The 18041-nt window shown below is 63.9% G+C and overlaps 1 protein-coding gene across 2 annotated transcripts; it reads left to right on the top strand.

The window, feature by feature from the left end:
• The first annotated feature begins 2624 nt into the window (after window positions 1-2624).
• On the top strand, window positions 2625-17478 carry FBXL19 (F-box and leucine rich repeat protein 19). 2 transcript variants are annotated; one of them, XM_050956741.1, is made up of 13 exons: window positions 2625-3110; window positions 6825-7028; window positions 7772-7916; window positions 8495-8581; window positions 8874-9074; window positions 9463-9495; window positions 9896-10036; window positions 10742-11448; window positions 13165-13328; window positions 13461-13622; window positions 13754-13972; window positions 14532-16797; window positions 16838-17478. In XM_050956741.1, exons 2-12 carry the CDS (start codon window positions 6856-6858, stop codon window positions 14729-14731), a joined length of 2232 nt encoding a protein of 743 aa, XP_050812698.1. In that variant the 5' UTR covers window positions 2625-3110; window positions 6825-6855; the 3' UTR covers window positions 14732-16797; window positions 16838-17478. The 2 variants fall into 2 exon arrangements, with proteins under 2 accessions (XP_050812698.1, XP_050812699.1); XM_050956742.1 differs by lacking the exon at window positions 2625-3110 and having other exon boundaries at window positions 6610-7028.
• The last annotated feature ends 563 nt before the right edge of the window (window positions 17479-18041 follow it).

The raw sequence follows: 18041 nt of genomic DNA on the forward strand, positions 1-18041 counted from the left end.
GCCAGGTTTCCGTTCCGGAGTTAAACTTGGGGAAGATTCGGCTTGCTCTGGGTTTACACTAGGGTTGCTGAGCTCAGAATTTGGCCCTGAAAATGCCGTCTCTCCAGATTGGATCAGAATGAAGTTTTTCTGTTGCTTTTGAAAGCCACACGCTGCTGGGAAGAATTAGCGGGGTCAGTGGATATAGCAAAGTGAGTCAGATCAGCACTCTGCTTGAGAGCAGGGCCGGCACAACCCATTACACGACCTAGGCGGTCACCTAGGGCACTGACATTTGGGGGGCGGCGACTGTAGCGGCTGGATCTTCGGCCGCCCCAGCCGTTGTCGGCATTTCAGGGGCGGGACCTTCTGCCGCCTCTGTTTGGGGGTGGCATTTCAGGGGCGGGACCTTCCACCGCCTAGAGTGCAAAAAAAGCTGGCGGCGCTCCTGCTTGGGAGGGACTATTCAGGTCAGGGTTATAGCTATCTTCGCACGATTTTGACTCAGGAGCAGATCCTGAGCTGCATGCAACTATTTAATCAGGAATTTTCCATTGTTCCCCTCCCCCCAATGCCTCAAGCTTCTGGAGTCATGTGAAAAAACTCTGCTTGCTTTTAAAAGCGCAAAATAATTACTGTTTAGTCCGCGTTGTTGGAGGAAAGCCTGAAGACACTAACCCCATCATCGCTCAACCAAGAAGACAACTAACAAGTAAAGGAGATATTATTTCATTTATGAAATCTCGTGATTTGCCAACCGAGGTGGTGATTTTTGGAGGCTTTGGTCATGATTTCTGAGCCCGTGGGGCTAGTAACACGGCAGAAATTGTGGAGTAATGGTAGTCCCTGGCTAGTCCTGCCATAGTGAATGAGGGTGGGAGAATTTTGTCTTGGTGCCAACGCCAGGCAAAGGTGGAAACTAGTGAGTTAGAGCGGGGGGGGGTGGGCAGAGACTGGGACCCAGGACTCCTGGGTTCTGTTCTCAGCTCTGAGAGGGGAGCAGGGTCAAGGGGGGAGGCCGGGGCTAGGAGTGAATGCTCTTTGAGATGAAAGAGGCTGGGGCAGGGGAACTGGACTACAATTCCCATAAGCCCCTTTCCTCCTACATCCCAGCTTTAACTCAATGGCAAACTGCCATGAGGTCTTGCGAGGAATTTTCCCCGCCCTACCCCTGAGCCTCCATGGCGGTTGTAGTCCAGTTTTCACCTCTTTGCTTTCCAGGTATCACGGGGGGAGGGGAAAGACTACAAATCCCATGAGGCTGTGCGCTGCAGCGCCGCCATGTTAGTTGTAGTCCAGGAGGGCATGAGGACCACATGTCCCCTGAGGCCTTGCGAGGAATGAGCCTGGCTGCATTACAATGGCAGCTGTAATTTAAAAATCTCCCACTTCCCCGAAAGAACAAAAGTGCTCCTTTTCGGGCGGAGGGGAGTCAAAAACTACATTCCCCATGAGGCACTGCGCATCATCCCCCCTCACGCCTCCATGGCACTTGTAGTCCAAACATGTCCCCTTTCTCTTAAAAATGAATGGGACTCCAGGGGCTGAGGAACTACATTTCCCATGAGTCATTGCTGTATGCCGCCATGACACTTGTAGTCCAAACATGCCCTCCTCCACGGACATAAATGGACTCAGTGGAGTGGGGAACTATATCTCCCATGAGGCAGCGCGAGGGCCCACCCACCACCTCACCCCATGCGCTGCCATGACACTTTTGGTCCAAACCCTCTTTTCCCTCATAGGAAAACACCAGGGCGCAGAGGCAATAAAATAAACTACATCTCCCATGAGGCAGCGCGAGAGCCCAGACTCCCTGCGCCGCCATGACACTTGTAGTCCAAACATTCCCCCCTTTCCCATAGACATGAACGCACCTCAGAGGAGAGGATGGAGAACTACATCTCCCATGAGGCATTGCGCGGGCCCGGCTTCCCTGCGCCGCCATGACTCTAGTAGTCCAAACACTCCAGCCCTCCCATTCAGAACGAACGCGGCCTGGTGGCCGGGGGAACTACAACTCCCATGAGGCAGCGCGCGGGCCTGGGCTGGCTCCGGGCCGCCATGATGGGTTTTGTGTGTTTGCGGGGCTGAGAGGGGGAGGGGAGGGGGATGAGCCAGGCTGCAGGAGGGGGCAGCAGCAGCCGAAGCAGCAGAAGAGCAGCAGCCTTGGGGCCCACCCCCCTCCCAGGAGCTGCACCCCTCCCCCGCTCTGCATTTTTAGGGGGGGCTGGGACAGCCCCTCCCCCCCGCACGAGCCAGCCCGAGTGGGGGGAGGGGGAAACGAGGAAGGCAGCTTAGGCCCCGCCCCCATATGTGTGTAGGGGGCTTGGGGCAGCGCAGGACCCCCCTGGCCAGATCCCTAAATTAGGGGGGGCAGACAGGGGCCTGAGCTCCCCCTCCTCAATTGGGGGGAGCCCACAGACTCCCCCGAGGGCGGGAGGCAGGATAGGAAGGGGGAAAGCCCCCCCTAAAAAGGGAGAGGAACCCCCTTATTGGTGGGGGGCAGCAGCTTGAGCAGCTGGGGGCGGGTCTGAGCCCTGTTGGGGGGGCTGCTCCCTAAGTGGGGGGAGGGGGCCTGCTCCTTATTGGGGTGGGGGTTGCAAAGAGGGGGCCCTGCTTATTGCGGGGGCGGCTTGGAAAGAGAGGGGGGCGGCTGAGCCTTACTTGGGGGGGGGTTGGAAAGGGGGGAGACCCTGATTCCTGTTGGGGGGTTGGAAGGAGTGGGGGGACCTGGTTCCTCTTCGGGAGGGGTTGGGCAGCTCAGATCCCTCCCAAAAGCCCAGAAGGTGCTGAGGATTTGGGGGTGCCCCCCAGGGGGGTCTGGAGAGAGGGGGCGCACTTGGCATCGTCTCCCCTTCCTCCTCCAAGGACAAGAGAGCCGTGAAGGGTAAAGGGGGTGGGGGTCAGGTTGGGGTGGGGGTCAGGCTGAGGCGAGGGGGGTGCCCCACTTTGCACCTCAGAGGCCGCCTTCGAGCCCCCCCAACTCCCCCGCCCCCGCCGTAGGGTCGAAGGAAACAAAAGTCTGGGCTGGTTGCAGTTTCTTCCCCCCGCACCCCACACCACCACCCCCCCATGGAAGAGCCCGTGACCCACGGCGGATCCCACGCAGCCCCATGGCTACCCAGCAGGTAAGCGGCTCCCCGTCCCCTCGCAGGTCGCTGTGGGGCCCCCCACCCCAAAACCCCCCAGAGCCACCCCAGGGCTGGGTGGGTCGGTGCCTGCGAAGGGGCCAGGCCGCCGGGGCCAGCCGGGATTCCTGGTAAGTTTCTTTGCCTCCGCTGAGATCTGGCTGGTTTCTCCGGCCGCCCCCCCGGGCCCGGCTGCCTTTCGGGGGGCTCCCCGGGGCTGTGGGGGGCAGAGATGGGGGGAGGAAGGGGCAGGCTGGTTTCGGGAGCTGCCCCACCGCAGGCCCGGCAGGGAGCAGAGCCCTACAAGCATTGGGGGGGCGGGGGCTGGAGATCGGAGCCAAAGTGGGGAGCGGGGGCTGGGGCAATTGGGGGCCCCCCCTTAGATCGCTGAGCGTGAGGGGGTCCGGGGAGCCCCCTCCCCCTCTGCCAGCCCCTCCCTTGTGGCCGGATTTATCCCCCTTGCGGTTTGCATTGGGGGGGCTGCGGACAGACGGGGGGGGCGTCTCTGGGCCATCTCGGGGGGCAGCGGCGGGGGGGGGGGGGCGACCCAGGAACCAAACTTTCCCTGCGCGATTTCCCGGGGAAGCAATAGCCGGTGGGGACGCGCTGGGCCGTGTCCGGCTCAACCTGGCTCGTGTGTCACCCCCGCCAGGGGGCTTGGGGGGGGCTGGCCCCGGTGCCCCCCGCCCAGCCCCCCCGCCGGGCCAGGTAGGTGGGGGGGGGCCCTGCCGGTGCCCCTCACTCCCGACCTGCAGCCCCTGCCCCCCCAGCTCTGCCCCCCCCAACCCTGCCGGTGCCCCTCACTCCCGACCTGCAGCCCCTGCCCCCCCCAGCTCTGCCCCCCCACCCAGCCGGTGCCCCTCACTCCCGTCCCACAGCCCCTGCCCCCCCCAACCCTGCCAGTGCCCCTCACTCCCGACCTGCAGCCCCTGCCCCCCCCAGCTCTGCCCCCCCAACCCTGCCAGTGCCCCTCACTCCCGACCTGCAGCCCCTGCCCCCCCTAACCCTGCCGGTGCCCCTCAGTCCCGACCTGCAGCCCCTGCCCCCCCAGCTCTGCCCCCCCACCCTGCCGGTGCCCCTCACTCCCCACCCACAGCCACTGCCAGCCCTGCCCCCCCAGCTCTGCCGGTGCCCCTCACTCCTGACCTGCAGCCCCTGCTAGCCCAGCTCTGTCCCCCCAAACCCTGCCGCTGCCCCTCACTCCCGACCCGCAGCCCCTGCCCCCCCAACCCTGCCGGTGCCCCTCACTCCTGACCTGCAGCCCCTCCTGGCCCAGCCCTGCTCCCCCCAGCCCTGCCGCTGCCCCTCACTCCCATCCCACAGCCCCTGCCCCCCCAGCTCTGTCCCCCCCAACCCTGCCGGTGCCCCTCACTCCCGACCTGCAGCCCTGTACCCCCAGTTCTGCTCCCCCCAACCCAGCCGGTGCCCCTCACTCCCGACATGCAGCCCCTCCTGGCCCAGCTCTGCCGCTGCCCCTCACTCCTGTCCCACAGCCCCTGTCCCCCCAGCTCTGTCCCCCCCAACCCTACCGGTGCCCCTCACTCCCGGCCTGCAGCCCCTGCTAGCCCAGCCCTACCAGTGCCCCTCACTCCCGACCCGCAGCCCCTGCCCCCCCAGCCCTGCCAGTGCCCCTCACTCCCGACCTGCAGCCTCTGCCAGCCCTGCCCTGCCCCCTCCATCCCTGCCAGTGCCCCTCACTCCCGACCTGCAGCCCCCTGTAGCCCAGCCCTGGGCCCTTCCCCACCCCTGCTCCACTGATAACAATTTCCTTATTCTATTTTCTTTGCTGATCACAGTAGAATGGGGGGCAGGGTTGGAGCTGTGGAGGGAAGCTGACAGTGGGGTGGGGTTAAGGGGCATTGGGGGGATCTGGGGGGGGGGTCCTGACAGGCCCAGAGGAGCTGTGGCCGGCTGAGGGGTGCAAAGCCACTGGGGTATCTTGCTCTGGTTCGTCTGCCCAGGAACTCTCAATTTCAGTAGCTGCTTTCCAGCTGGGGGTCAGTGGTTATGGCAGGGGGGCTGGGAGCCCAGACTCCTGGGTTCTCTCCCTGTCGCTGGGAGTGGGGAAGGCTCTAGTGGGTTAGAGATGGGGGGTTGGAAGCCAGGACTCCTGGATTCTGTCCTGGCTCTGCCCAGACCCCGCCCCCCCCATGTTCCCGGGCAAGTTCCTGAATTTTTATGGGCCTCAGTTTCCCCGTCTGTGTTAAAGGCAGGATTATCCCCCTTCCCCATGTCTGCTTAGACTGGGAGCTGGTGGGGGCAGGGTGTGTTTCTCACCATGGGTCTGTGTAGCGCCTGGCGCGATGGGGTCCTGATCTCGGTCCCCTTGTGCCCCTCACAAGACCTCCTTGAAATTGGGTTTGGTCTGGGACCACAGAGGAACCATTAATAATGCCGGTGGCTTGTCTGCCATCAATAGGTTTCAGAATCGATACCCGTCTCTGCTCGGAGCTCTTGTCTCGGGCTCTCTGCAGCCTCCGGTGTGCTCTGACGCACATCGCGTGGTAGGACCGGCCAGGCCTTCGCCTAATGTCTAGGGGCTATCGGGTGGGGGCCCTGGCTGCTGTGGTGACCTGTGGACCTCCCTCACGCCGATGAAACGTGTGATTGTCAGACCCAGTGCTGGGGGGATGGGAGACCGGCTTAGATGGGCCTGTTGTAGGTGCCTGGGTGACAGAGAGATCCTGTAGGGTCGCTGCGCGGCTGTTCTCCAGCTGCCCCACCCCAGAGGCAGCTGCATCTTAGGGGTATGAGCTGGAGTCTTTAACTGTAGAGGTGTTTGGCCAGGGGAGATCCCGTGAGCTCCCAGCCCTTCACCTTTTGCAGCCTGGGATGTTGTAGGAGGGAAGTGGGGTCTAGTGATTAGACTAGGAGGGGCGAGGCCCCACTCTCCTCCCAGAGCTTGGGGGAGAGCCCAGGACTCCTGGCTCCCAGCACCCCCCCCTGCTCTAACCACTGGACATCACTCCCCTCCCACTATAAGGGGAGGGCTGGGAACTAGGACTCCTGGGTTCTATCCCCAGCTCTGGGAGGGGAGTGAGGACTAGTGGGTTAGAGCAGGGGGAGCTGGGGGCCAGGACTCCTGGGTTCTATCCCGGGTCTGGGGGCACTAGAGCAGGGGGGCTGGGAACCAGGACTCCTGGGTTCTATCCCCAGCTCTGGGAGGGGAGTGAGGGCTAGTGGGTTAGAGTAGGGGGGGCTGGGAGCCAGGACTCGTGGGTTCTATCCCAGCTCTGGGAGGGTTGGGATTTGGGTGCACTAGAACGGGGGGGCTGGGGGCCAGGACTCCTGGGTTCTATCTCAGCTCTGGGAGGGTTGGGATTTGGGTGCACTAGAACGGGGGGGGCTGGGGACCAGGACTCCTGGGTTCTATCTCAGCTCTGGGAGGGTTGGGATTTGGGTGCACTAGAACGGGGGGGCTGGGGGCCAGGACTCCTGGGTTCTATCCCAGCTCTGGGAGGGTTGGGATTTGGGTGCACTAGAACCGGGGGGCTGGGGGCCAGGACTCCTGGGTTCTATCCCAGCTCTGGGAGGGTTGGGATTTGGGTGCACTAGAATGGGGGGGCTGGGGGCCAGGACTCCATCGCTTCCTGTGGGACATTGTGCCAGGCTCTGTTCCTCAGTTTCCCCTCCCCGGGTGCTCCGTGGGGAGTGTTTTGGGGTGTTCTGCGATCCTGTGGCTCCCCCTGACCCCCGGCGTCTCCCTGCCCCCAGCCTGCAGAGTAGCTGAAGCGGGAGGTAGCCAATGTCGTCCAGCAAAGGGGCGGGGGCTGGATCTCGCCGGCGCCGGACGCGCTGCCGTAAGTGCAAGGCCTGCCAGCGGACCGAGTGCGGCGAGTGCCACTTCTGCAAGGACATGAAGAAATTCGGGGGCCCGGGACGCATGAAGCAGTCCTGCCTCCTGAGGCAATGCACGGCGGGAGCTGCGGGGTGGGGGGCCGGGGGCCCCGGGTCACCAGCCCCTGGGGCCCGTCCCAGAGCCGGGGGGGCCCTGGGTCACCAGCCCCTGGGGCCCGTCCCAGAGCCGGGGGGGCCCCGGGTCACCAGCCCCTGGGGCCCGTCCCAGAGCCGGGGGGGCCCCGGGTCACCAGCCCCTGGGGCCCGTCCCAGAGCCGGGGGGGCCCCGGGTCACCAGCCCCTGGGGCCCGTCCCAGAGCCGGGGGAGCCCCGGGTCACCAGCCCCTGGGGCCCGTCCCAGAGCCGGGGGGGCCCCGGGTCACCAGCCCCTGGGGCCCGTCCCAGAGCCGGGGGGGCCCTGGAGAACCAGCCCCTGGGGCTCGTCCCAGAGCCGGGGGGCCCCGGAGAACCAGCCTGCACAGCCTGCCCCAGAGGTGGCTGCATCACCGTGCTGTGGGAAGGATCCCTGATAACCAGCCCCTGGAGCCCATCACAGAGCTGGGGGCCCCGGATAACCGGCCCCTGGAGCCCATCACCAAGCCGGGGGGGCCCGGATAACCAGCCTGCACAGCCCGCCCCAGAGGTGGCTGCATCACCGTGCTGTGGGAGGGATCCCCGTATAACCAGCCCCTGCGCCCCGCCCCAGAGGCAGCTGCATGTCAGTGCAGGGCAGGGTGCCCCAGGGGTCCCTGAGCTGTCTCGGGGCCCCCTGGTGGCAGGGCCGGCTGCTCAGCTGGCCCTGGCGCCTCTCCTTGCCGCCCGCAGCCTGTCCTGCCTCACACGGCTGTGTGCTTGCTCTGCGGTGAGGCCGGGAAGGAGGACACGGTGGAGGGGGAGGAGGAAAAGTTCAACCTGTCGCTCATGGAGTGCTCCATCTGCAACGAGATCGTCCATCCCGCCTGCCTCAAGGTGAGCTCCCCGCCCTGGCCAGCGGCCCCCTCTGGACGTGGGAGGGGCTGCGAGCCAGGACTCCTGGCTTCTCTCCAGGCTCTGCGAGGGGAATGGGGCTGGTGGGTCAGAGCAGGGGGGGCTGGGAGCCAGGACTCCTGGGTTCCATCCCAAGCTCTGGGAGGGGAATGGGGCCTAGGGGTGAGAGCAGGGGGGGCTGGGAGCCAGGACTTCTGGGTTCTCTCCCCAGTTCTGAGAAGGGAGTGGGGTCTAGTGGGTTAGAGCAGTGGGGGCTGGGAGCCAGGACTCTTGGGTTCTCTCTCCAGCTCTGGGAGGGGAGTGGGGTCTTGGGGTTAGAGCAAGGGGCGCTGGGAACCAGGACTCCTGGGTTCTCTCCCTGGTTCTGCCCAAGACTCCCTGGGTGACCTTGGACAAGTCACTGCCCGGCTCCATGCCTCAGTTTCCCCGGCAGGGAAGTGGGGAGAACGCTGTCTGCTGTTGACGTGGTGGGGGAGGGCGTCCATGACCCCCCTCGACGGCGAGGGGGCTGAGTCGAGGCAGGGATGGGTGGCTTAAGGTCTGTCTGTCCGTCCACCCAGATGGGGAAGGCGGAAGCTGTGATTAATAATGAGATTCCCAACTGCTGGGAGTGCCCCAAATGCAAACGAGAAGGGAAATCCAACAAGGTATGTACCCACCTGGCCCCCGGGGGGCTGGCTGGCTCTGGGGGCATGGGGGGGCTGGGAATGAGACCTGGGCCTTTCCCCTCCAGGGGACGCTGGATGGGCCTTGGGGTGAGGGAGACGGGGACTGGAGATGGGACCCGGGGCCTTTCCCCTCCAGGGGACGCTGGATGGGCCTTGGGGTGGGGGGGACGGGGACTGGAGATGGGACCCGGGGCCTTTCCCCTCTAGGGCTCCTGTGGGTGGGGTGGGGGGCCGTGTCGGGGGAGGGGCACCCACCCGTTCTCGCCCCCAGGACTCGGGCGGCGACGGGGCCGGGAAGCGCCGGGCGGACAACGGCGAGGACGGGGTGCGGTGGAAGCTGACGGACGAACTGGCCCAGCACAAGAAGAAGCTGCTGCCGGCCCCGCCCCCCACGGAAGAGCCCCCCGCCAGCGCCCACAAGCGCAAGAAGGAGAAGGAGCTGCCGCCCCCCGACACGGGGCCCAAGAAGAAGGTTAGAGACCCCACTTCTCGGAACTGGGGAGAGAACCCCGGTGTCCTGGCTCCCAGGCCCCCCCCCCGCTCTAACCACTAGACTCCGCCCCCTCCCAGAGCCGAGCTAGAACCCAGGAGTCCTGGCTCCCAGGCCCCCCCCCTGCTCTAACCACTAGACCCCACTCCCCTCCCAGAGCCGGGCTAGAACCCAGGAGTCCTGGCCCCCAGCCTCCCCTGCTCTAACCACTAGACCCCAGCCCCTCCCAGAGCCAGGCTAGAACCCAGGAGTCCTGGCCCCCAGCCCCCCCCTGCTCTAACCACTAGACCCCACCTTCTCCCAGAGCCGGGCTGGAGCCCAGGAGTCCTGGCTCTGTTTAACTGTGTCTTTCTCTGACTGTCTTTTGCAGTTGAAAGGTGGGCGGGAAAAACACTTGAAGAAGGTGAGTGGCTCTGATCTTCCAGCTGCCCCATTCTGTGCCCAGGAGGAGGGGAGGCGAGGCCAGCGCCCCCCAGAGGAGAAAGGCCCCGGGTCCTGGTCCCCGCTTCTCCTCCCCTCCCTGAGCCAGCCAGGCCCCCGGCCTGGGGGTGGGTCAGACCCAGCGCCCCTCAGAGGGGAAAGGCTCCAGGCCCTGGTTTCTTTTCCATCCCTGATATTAACGTATCTGCCAATTATCCCTGGAGTCGCAGCTCGGGCTAGTCGGTGACGGGCTCTCTGGGCACGCATTGGGATGGGGTGGGGTGGGGGCTGCCCAGCATTGGGGGTGTCCCGTGGGTCTCCCCTGGGGAGCACAGTCCTGCTGGCCTCCCTGTTGAGACCTGCCCTGCTCGCTGCCCCCGCAGGCCTCCGAGCAGCCGTCGGAGGGGAACAAGGTGCAGCCGCTGCCGAGCTGGGGCCGTGTGGGGAGCGGCGACTTGGAGGTGAAAGGGTCCATCTCCCACTCGACCATCCACCTGAGCCAGATTGGCCCCAGCGACCTGGAGGTGAGAGCAGACCGGAGCCCCCCCCGGGGGCTGGATCGGGGCCGGCGCCCCCTAGAGGGGAGAGGCCGCATGTCCGATTTCCCTGCCCCACTGAGCCAGCCAATCCCCTGCCCTGTGGTTGGATGGGAGCCAGCGCCCCCTGGAGAGGAAAGGCCCCGTGTCCCGTTCCCCACCCCCCTGAGCCAGCCAGTCTCCTGACCTGGGGCCGGATGGGAGCCAGTGCCCCTTGCAGGGGAGAGGCCCTGTATCCCATTCCCTGCCCCCTGAGCCAGCCAGTCCCCTGCCGTGTGGTTGGATGGGAGCCGGCGCCCCCTGGAGGGGAGAGGCCCCATGTCCCATTCCCTGCCCCCTGAGCCAGCCAGTCCCCTGCCCTGGGGCTGGATCCAAGCCGGTGCCCCCTGGAGGGGAGAGGCCCCATGTCCCATTCCCTGCCCCCTGAGCCAGCCAGTCCCCTGCCCTGTGGTTGGATGGGAGCCGGCGCCCCCTGGAGGGGAGAGGCCCCATGTCCCATTCCCTGCCCCCTGAGCCAGCCAGTCCCCTGCCCTGGGGCTGGATCCAAGCCGGTGCCCTCTAGAGAGGAGAGGCCCCATGTTCCATTCCCCACGCTGTGAGCCAGCCAGTCCCTGCCCTGGGGCCGGATCCGAGCCGGCGCACCCTGGAGGGGAGGGGTCTGTTTTCCATAATCCCCCTTTCCTCCCCCCCCAGCAAACCAAGGCACCTCAGGGACCGCTGGAGCCTTCTGCCCAGTCGGACAAGTCTCACCAGCGGGAGAAGCTGGAACGCTTCAAGCAGATGTGCCAGATGTTGGAGCGGGTGAAGAACAGCAGCAGCTCCAGCTCCAGCTCCGACTCGGACTCGGACACGGACTCGCGGGGCTCAGAGGGCTCCAGTGTGGGCGGGGGCTCCAGCCAGGCCGCCTCGCCCGCCTCCCGGGCCCAGCGCCTGGCCGCCCTCGGCTTCAGCGCCAGCGAGGAGGAGGATGAGGATGAGGAGGAGGAAGGCCGCAACGGGGGCTCGGAGGCGGCCCGCAATGGCAAGCAGCCCAAGGGGCCACGGGCGAACTGTCAGGAGAAGGAGAACCACCACCGAGCCTCCAGCAGGGGGAGTGAGCGAGCCAAGCAGCAGGCTGGGGGCCGGAAGGGGGGCCGGCCGGCCGGGCAGACGGGCCTGCACATGGTGGCCCGGACTCAGTTCCTCCAGTGGCCCCTGGTGCCCTCGCCCCCCAAGCCCCTGCTGCAGTTGGAGCGGCACGTGGTGCGCCCGCCCCCAGACAGCCCCGAGCCGGACTCGCTGCCCCTGGACAGCGGCTCGGACCACGTCATGCAGCGTGACGTCTGGCTGGCCGTCTTCCAGCACCTCAGCTACCGTGAGCTCTGCGTCTGCATGCGGGTGTGTCGGACCTGGAGCCGATGGTAAGCGCGGGCGGGTGCAGTGCCACGCTGGGCGGGAGGACACCAAGGAGCTGCAATCCCCCCAGGCCCCTGTAGGGGGCACTGTGGTGCTGGGAAGGATGTTGGAGTACCTCACTACGCCACTAGGGGGCAGGATGGAGGCTGGCAAGCTGTAGGAACCCTGTGCACCACTAGGGGGTGTTGGGCAACATGCAGGTCCCAAGTGCACCACTAGGGGGAGCGTGTGGGGGCTGAGCAGGGGGCGCTCTCCCCTGGCAGCTGAGGCTGCCCCTGATACCTGAGGGCGGCACTAGGGGGCGCCATGTTTGAGTGGCCGCTTTCCCGAGCCCTAACCGGAGTCTGGTGTGGGGCTGTCAGGGTTTGCAGCCTGGGGGGGATAAGAGTGGGGAAGGAGAGTGTCACTGAGGGCAGGGGGAGGAGTGTGGGGCTGTGGGGGGGTCCCTGGGCACAGGGTGTAGAAGTCCCATGGGACAGCAAGTCTTGGGAGGGTGGGTTGGGGGGCTGTGGGTCCCATGGGGCGGAAGGTAGGGGTCTCATGGGCAAGGTGTGGGCTGTTGGTCCCTGGGGGCAGAGGTGGGGCTGCGGGTCCCATGGGCGGGACATGGGGCCCTAGGTGCCGGGGGGGGCCGTGGGTCCCTGGGGGGCAGGAGTAGGGCTGCAGGTCCCATGGGCGAGATGTGGGGCAGTAGGTGCCGGGTGGTGGGGTTGAGTGTCCCTGGGGGGAAGGGGTGGGGCTGCAGGTCCCATGGGTCAGATGTGGGGTGGTAGGTGATGGGGGGGCTGTGGGTCCCTGGGGCGATAGGTGATGTGGGGGGCTGTGGGTCCCTGGGGCGCTGCAGGCTGCAGAGGGTGCAATGGTCTCTCTGGCCACACGGGGGAGCTGCAGGCTCTCGCTTTGCTGCCCTGGAGCAAGGGCGGGGCCGGGTTACTGTACCGTATTGACTGTATTAGTGTACTGGTTGGAAACCGGTGCCTTTACCGTATTGATTGTATTAGAGATGGTGACTCCTGTTGCCCTCACCGTATTGCCCGTATGAGTGCGGCCCTGCTTGAGTCCTGGGATGCTTGTCCAATGCTTGCGGCTGAGTGGTGGCCAAGACATGGAAAGTCCCGGCAAAATGCTAACGGACCTTTATTAACGGCAGTAATTGGAAGAGCGACGTATTTCAGAGACGTTGGCTGGAACAAGTATTATGTGATGCCGGCTGATCTATCTTTTTGATAACCAGACATCTTGCTGCACCTATATTACAGTCATTAATGCGGGGGGGCTGAGAGGGACCCCCGGGGGGGCCCACAGCCAGGGTTCCTGGCTGACAGAATTAGGGGTTGACAATATCGCAAATCAAGTAGGGCCTTATATACCAGCGTAGTGGGGAGAAGCTGGTAACCTTACTGTATTGATCATATTAGAGGAGGCCTTAGCTGGTGCTATTACCGTATTGATTGTATTTAAGGAGGTAGGGCTGGTGCTATTTCCGTTACTGAATTAATATAATTTTACCAGATTCAGAGGAGGCGAAGGCAGCGGCTGGCTGGTGCTGTTACCGTATTGATTGTATTAGTCCTCTGGGTGGAAGCTGTGCTAGATGGGATGACTGCTGGAACTTTTACCGTGTTGATCGTATTAGGGCACAGGTGGGATGCTGGTACTGCTACCGTACTGACTGTAGTAGTGGTGCTCTCTAAGTTTCTCCACCCCACCCCACCCCGCAGGTGCTGTGATAAGCGCCTCTGGACCCACATCGACCTGAGCCGCCGGAAATCGATCACCCCGTCTATGCTGAGCGGCATCATCCGTCGGCAGCCGGCCAGCCTCGACCTCAGCTGGACCAACATCTCCAAGAAGCAGCTCATGTGGCTCATCAATAGGCTACAGGGTAGGGGGCGCTGCTGGGAGCCAAGACTCCTGGGTTCTTTGCCCAGCTCCGGGAGGGGAGTGGGGCCTGGTGGGGAAATGGGAGCCGGGTGCTCCTGGGTTCTCTCCCTGATGCGGCACCTCTCTGCTGCAGGCCTGCGGGAGCTGGTCCTGACAGGCTGCTCGTGGTGCTCCGTCTCGGCGCTGAGCACCGCCAGCTTCCCTTCACTGCGGCTGCTCGACTTGCGCTGGATCGAGGACGTCAAGGACTCGCACCTCCGGGAGCTGCTGCTGCCACCCACGGACAGCAAGCCAGGTAGGTGCTAGGAGGTGCCGTGCCCCAGTGCGGTGTGCCACAGAGTTCAGGGGTTCGTGAGGGCACTGTTCCCCAATGCGGCACCAAGGGGCGCCATGCTGCAGGGAGCCGACCTGTCCCTGCTCCCCCAGGTCAGACCGAGAGCCGGGGCCGGCTGCAGAACGTCTCCGAGCTGCGTCTGTCGGGGCTGGACATCACCGACTCCTCGCTGCGCCTCGTCGTCCGCCACACGCCCCAGCTCGCCAAGCTGGACCTGAGCCACTGCAACCACGTGGGTGACCAGTCCGTCAACCTGCTGACCGCTGCTAACTCGCCCCTCCGCGACAGCCTCGCCGAGATCAACCTCTCCGGTGAGCACTGGGGCCTCACGCCCGACGTGCAGCCCCTGCCAGCCCAGCCCTGCCGGCGCCTCTCCCTCCCAACCTGCAGCCCATGCCAGCCCAGCTCTGCCCCCCCCCAGCTCTGGCGGGGGCGTTCACTCCCGACCTGCAGCCACTGCCAGCCCAGCCTGGGCTCATCCCCACCCCAGCCCTGCCAGGGCCCCTCATGCCTGGCCCACAGCCCCTGCCAGCCCAGCCCTGCCGGCGCCCCTCACGCCCGACCCGCAGCCCCTGCCCCCCCCCCAGCCCTGCTGTTGCCTCTCACTCCTGACCCGCAGCCCCTGCTAGCCCAGCTCTGCCCCCCAGCAGCTCTGCCGGTGCCCCTCACTCCTGACCTGCAACCCCCTGCCAGCTCATCCCAGAATTGTCTGACGGACACACGTACTATTACGGAGTTAATTGGATCTGGCGCCCCCTAGAAGGCAGGGCCCCAGGTCTCATTCCCCACCTGCCCTGTGACCGGATGGGAGCCGGCGCCCCCTAGAGGGCAAGGCCTCGGGTCTCATTCCCCACCCCCCCTTCCCCACAGGGTGTAACCGCCTGACGGACCAGTGTCTGCCTCTCTTCCGACGCTGCCCGCGCCTCTCCCGCATCGATCTGCGCTCCTGCCGCCACGTCACCCCCGAGGGCTGCGCCCGCTTCTGCGAGGACTCGGGGACCCCGGCCCCCCCAGCTGCTGGGCCGCCCTTCCGCTGCCCCGAGGAGAAATTGCTGATCAAAGACAGCTAATAGCTGGGCGGGGCCAGGCTGAGCCACAGACTTGAAGAGACTTTTCACTAAAGCCATGCACTGAATCATGGGGGGGCCGGGAGCCTTCTGGGGCTGGGGGGTGCAAGCGGGGAACTGGGGGCGGGACCCGCTCCCCACACATCTCTGATTTGGGAGGGGATCCCATTTGGGGTTATCTGGGGCGGGGGCTGATTGGAGTTGGTACTGCCCCGTAGGGGGGTGGAAGCAAGGATGCTGGGCAGGGGGGAATGCACTGGTACTGGTGGGCACATCTCCTCCCCCTTTAAACCCAACCCCCTCCAGCTTCTCAGCGTGCTGCCTTTGGAATTGGTTGTATCCATTGCCATGTGTGTGGCTACTGGATCTGGCCCCCTCCCGCCACCGCCCCCCTTCTATGGGGGGCTCTAGCACTGATGGTTTAGCCCCACACATTCACACTCCCTGGGGGGCAGCCCTGCCCCTGCCCCATGCGCCGCCCCCCTTGGATCGACCAGCTTTAAATAACCACTTGCGGGGGCAGTGTCTGGACTTTCTCCCAGGGCAGGGGGCCCTCCTAATGCCCCTCCCCCTTCAGCTGCGGGAGGGGGCTCAGATCCCCCTCCCCAGGTCCCAAAACTTGTACCTCCTTTTTCGAAACGGTTACACTTCCCCCTGGCTCCTCCCACTCGGGGGAAGGGGGCGGGGCTTTGCACGGCAGGGCAGCGGTTTTACCTGTGGATTGGGGAGGGGGTGGGGGGCATCGTAGTCCGTGCCCCAAGGAGAGGGGTGTCTGGCCCTTTGGTGTGTGGGGTGTGGTGGGACGGCCTGGCAGTGGGGAGACCCCCAGTCCCAGATTTGGGCAGCTGGGGGAGGGGGCCGGTGGCATCCTCTCTCCATGGGGCGGCTGTTGTCCGGCTGTTGGGGGGCAGCCGTCTTGCTGTGCATCTGGGAGGTTGGGGGGCAGGGCGGGGCAGGCGACCTTCCTTTTGATACTTGAAACACCCCGCCCCCCCCCCGGCTAACGCATTACTTGAATCGTAGCTGTAGGTTCTGCCTCCGGAGGCGAGAGATGCAAAAGAAAAGGTATTTCCCTCCCCTCCCCCGTTTTTGTTTCTGTTCAGTGTTTAAAGGCCAAGGAAATGTCGGGAGGTCGTCCCCCCAACTCCCTGGGGCACCTCCTCCCGGGGGGCGACAATCTGTCGGTGCTGGGGGGCAGTGTAGGTCTGGTGGTGGGGGATCCCCCAGCCTGATGGGGATGTCTGTGGGGCTTGACGGGGGACCCTTAAGGCTGGATCTGTTTTGGGGCGCGTTCCACCCCCCAATCTGGGACGCTGGCTGTAAAGGGTTAGAGGAATAGGAATCGGGGGGGTTCCCACATAGCTTCACCCCCACATCAGTAACTCCCCGTTCCTGTCCAGTTCTCCCTGTTCCCTTGAGCGACACACACTCCATGCGGACTCCTAGCGGGGCCGGGGCTTGGCTAACCCTTCCTCCCTCTGCAGGATCGGGGGCGGGGGTCCCCGGTTCCAGCCTTGCTCTGCGTCGGGTAGTTTGAAGCGGATGTTTTTATGGAAAATGCCTCAGGTTTAAAAGTAAGTTTAATTATTGGAGAGAAAATCCCAGCAGACACGTTGGGCTAACGCTGCTGTTACGGGGTGGGGCAGAGGGGGGAGTATTGGGAAGGTCAGACGGGCATAGCTGAGAGACGTACGGGTCCCATAGACTGATGGGCAGAGCCTAGAGAGAGAGAGAGAGACAGATGGACGCAGCGATCCCATAGTTGGATCCCACAGACATGCAGTGATCACATGGATGGATCCCACAGACACGTGGCAGTCCCTCAGAGAGATCCCCCAGACACCCATGGACGGATCCCACAGACATGCAGTGATCCCATGGACAGATCCCACAGACACGTGGCAGTCCCTCAGAGAGATCCCCCAGACACCCATGGACGGATCCCACAGACACGTGGCAGTCCCTCAGAGAGATCCCCCAGACAGACCCGTGGATGGATCCCACAGACACATGGCAGTCCCTCAGAGAGATCTTCCAGACAGACGGACACGCGGTGATCCCGTAGACAGGTCCCGTAGACAGACAGACAGACACGTGGTGATCCCATAGACAGACAGACACCCTACAGATAGATTCCCTTCGAACCAAGCCAGATTTCCCCAGCGAGCGAGGCGGCCCCTACCCAGAGACACAAACCCGTCCCCTGCGCAGCCCTGATCACACCCAGGTTCCTCTTAGGGTAACCCAGACGCCCACCGATCACCCCCAAACCCCTCCCCCCCGTGTCCCCCGGGAGCCACCCCAAAGACGAGTCTCTCCCCTCGCTGTGCTGGGAATCGCATCCGCCGTGTGAGCTGCAGCCACTAGACAGCGACATCGTTCTCACGTTTCCTGGTACCCCCCTGGCCCCAGTTTCCCAACCCCAGCCAAGGACCAAAGTTTTCCCTTCCCCCACCCTCCCTGGGTTTCAGAAATAACCAGTCTCTCCCCCCCCCCCCCCCCCAGTTCTCCTTTGGGCCAGCCCCTCTGCGGCCCCGCCAGCCGCTCCCAGCAGGGGCGGACCGGAAAACCCAACGCCGGGCCTGACTTCAGGGGCTCTGCATTGTACTATGCTGTTTGCGATAAAAAAAAAATCAAAAAAAGAAATTGTGGTTTTGGTCTTAAGCCTGTTTATATATTTTCCCCCCTTCCGTTTTCTTCCAAAAAAATGCAAAATAAAATTGTTGGGTTTTTTTATTATTTTATTTTAATTTTTTTTGTTTTTTTTTCTTGACGTTGCTGGGAAAAATTTTTTTTATATCGTTTCGGGTTTTTTGTTTTCTAGTTTTTTGGTTTAGCTTGGTTCTTGGGTGAGGGAGGGGCAGTGGGGGGGTGCTCGCATGTGCCACATGGACCCCAGCCAAGATCGAAGCTGCTTTTGGGCTGGGCACTGCAGGGCCCCAGCTGGGGCTGGTCCCTGCCCTGAGGAACTCTCAGCCCCGCTAGGCAAAATCCAACTCGTTACGAGGACAGGCCCTTAGTAATTACAATTTCTCTTTAATCTAACAGACATCCCCGAAGGTACCCATCCCTCCACCCTGCCCCAAAGGTACCTATCCAGTCCTGGGTCTGGCCATCCCTTCCTCCTGGGACATGCCCACCGAGCCTTGTGTGTATCCCTCCATCCGTCTGTCCATCCTTTCCTTTAGATACCCGCCCATCTGTCACTGTATCTACCCACCCAACCAACCCTTTGGCTATGTACCCAACCACCCCCATAGATTCCCATTTATCCACCCACCCCTGTATGTATCTATTAGGGCTGTCGATTCAT

This window comes from Gopherus flavomarginatus, chromosome 5 (assembly GCF_025201925.1).
Source record: "Gopherus flavomarginatus isolate rGopFla2 chromosome 5, rGopFla2.mat.asm, whole genome shotgun sequence".
Lineage (NCBI taxonomy): Eukaryota > Metazoa > Chordata > Testudines > Testudinidae > Gopherus > Gopherus flavomarginatus.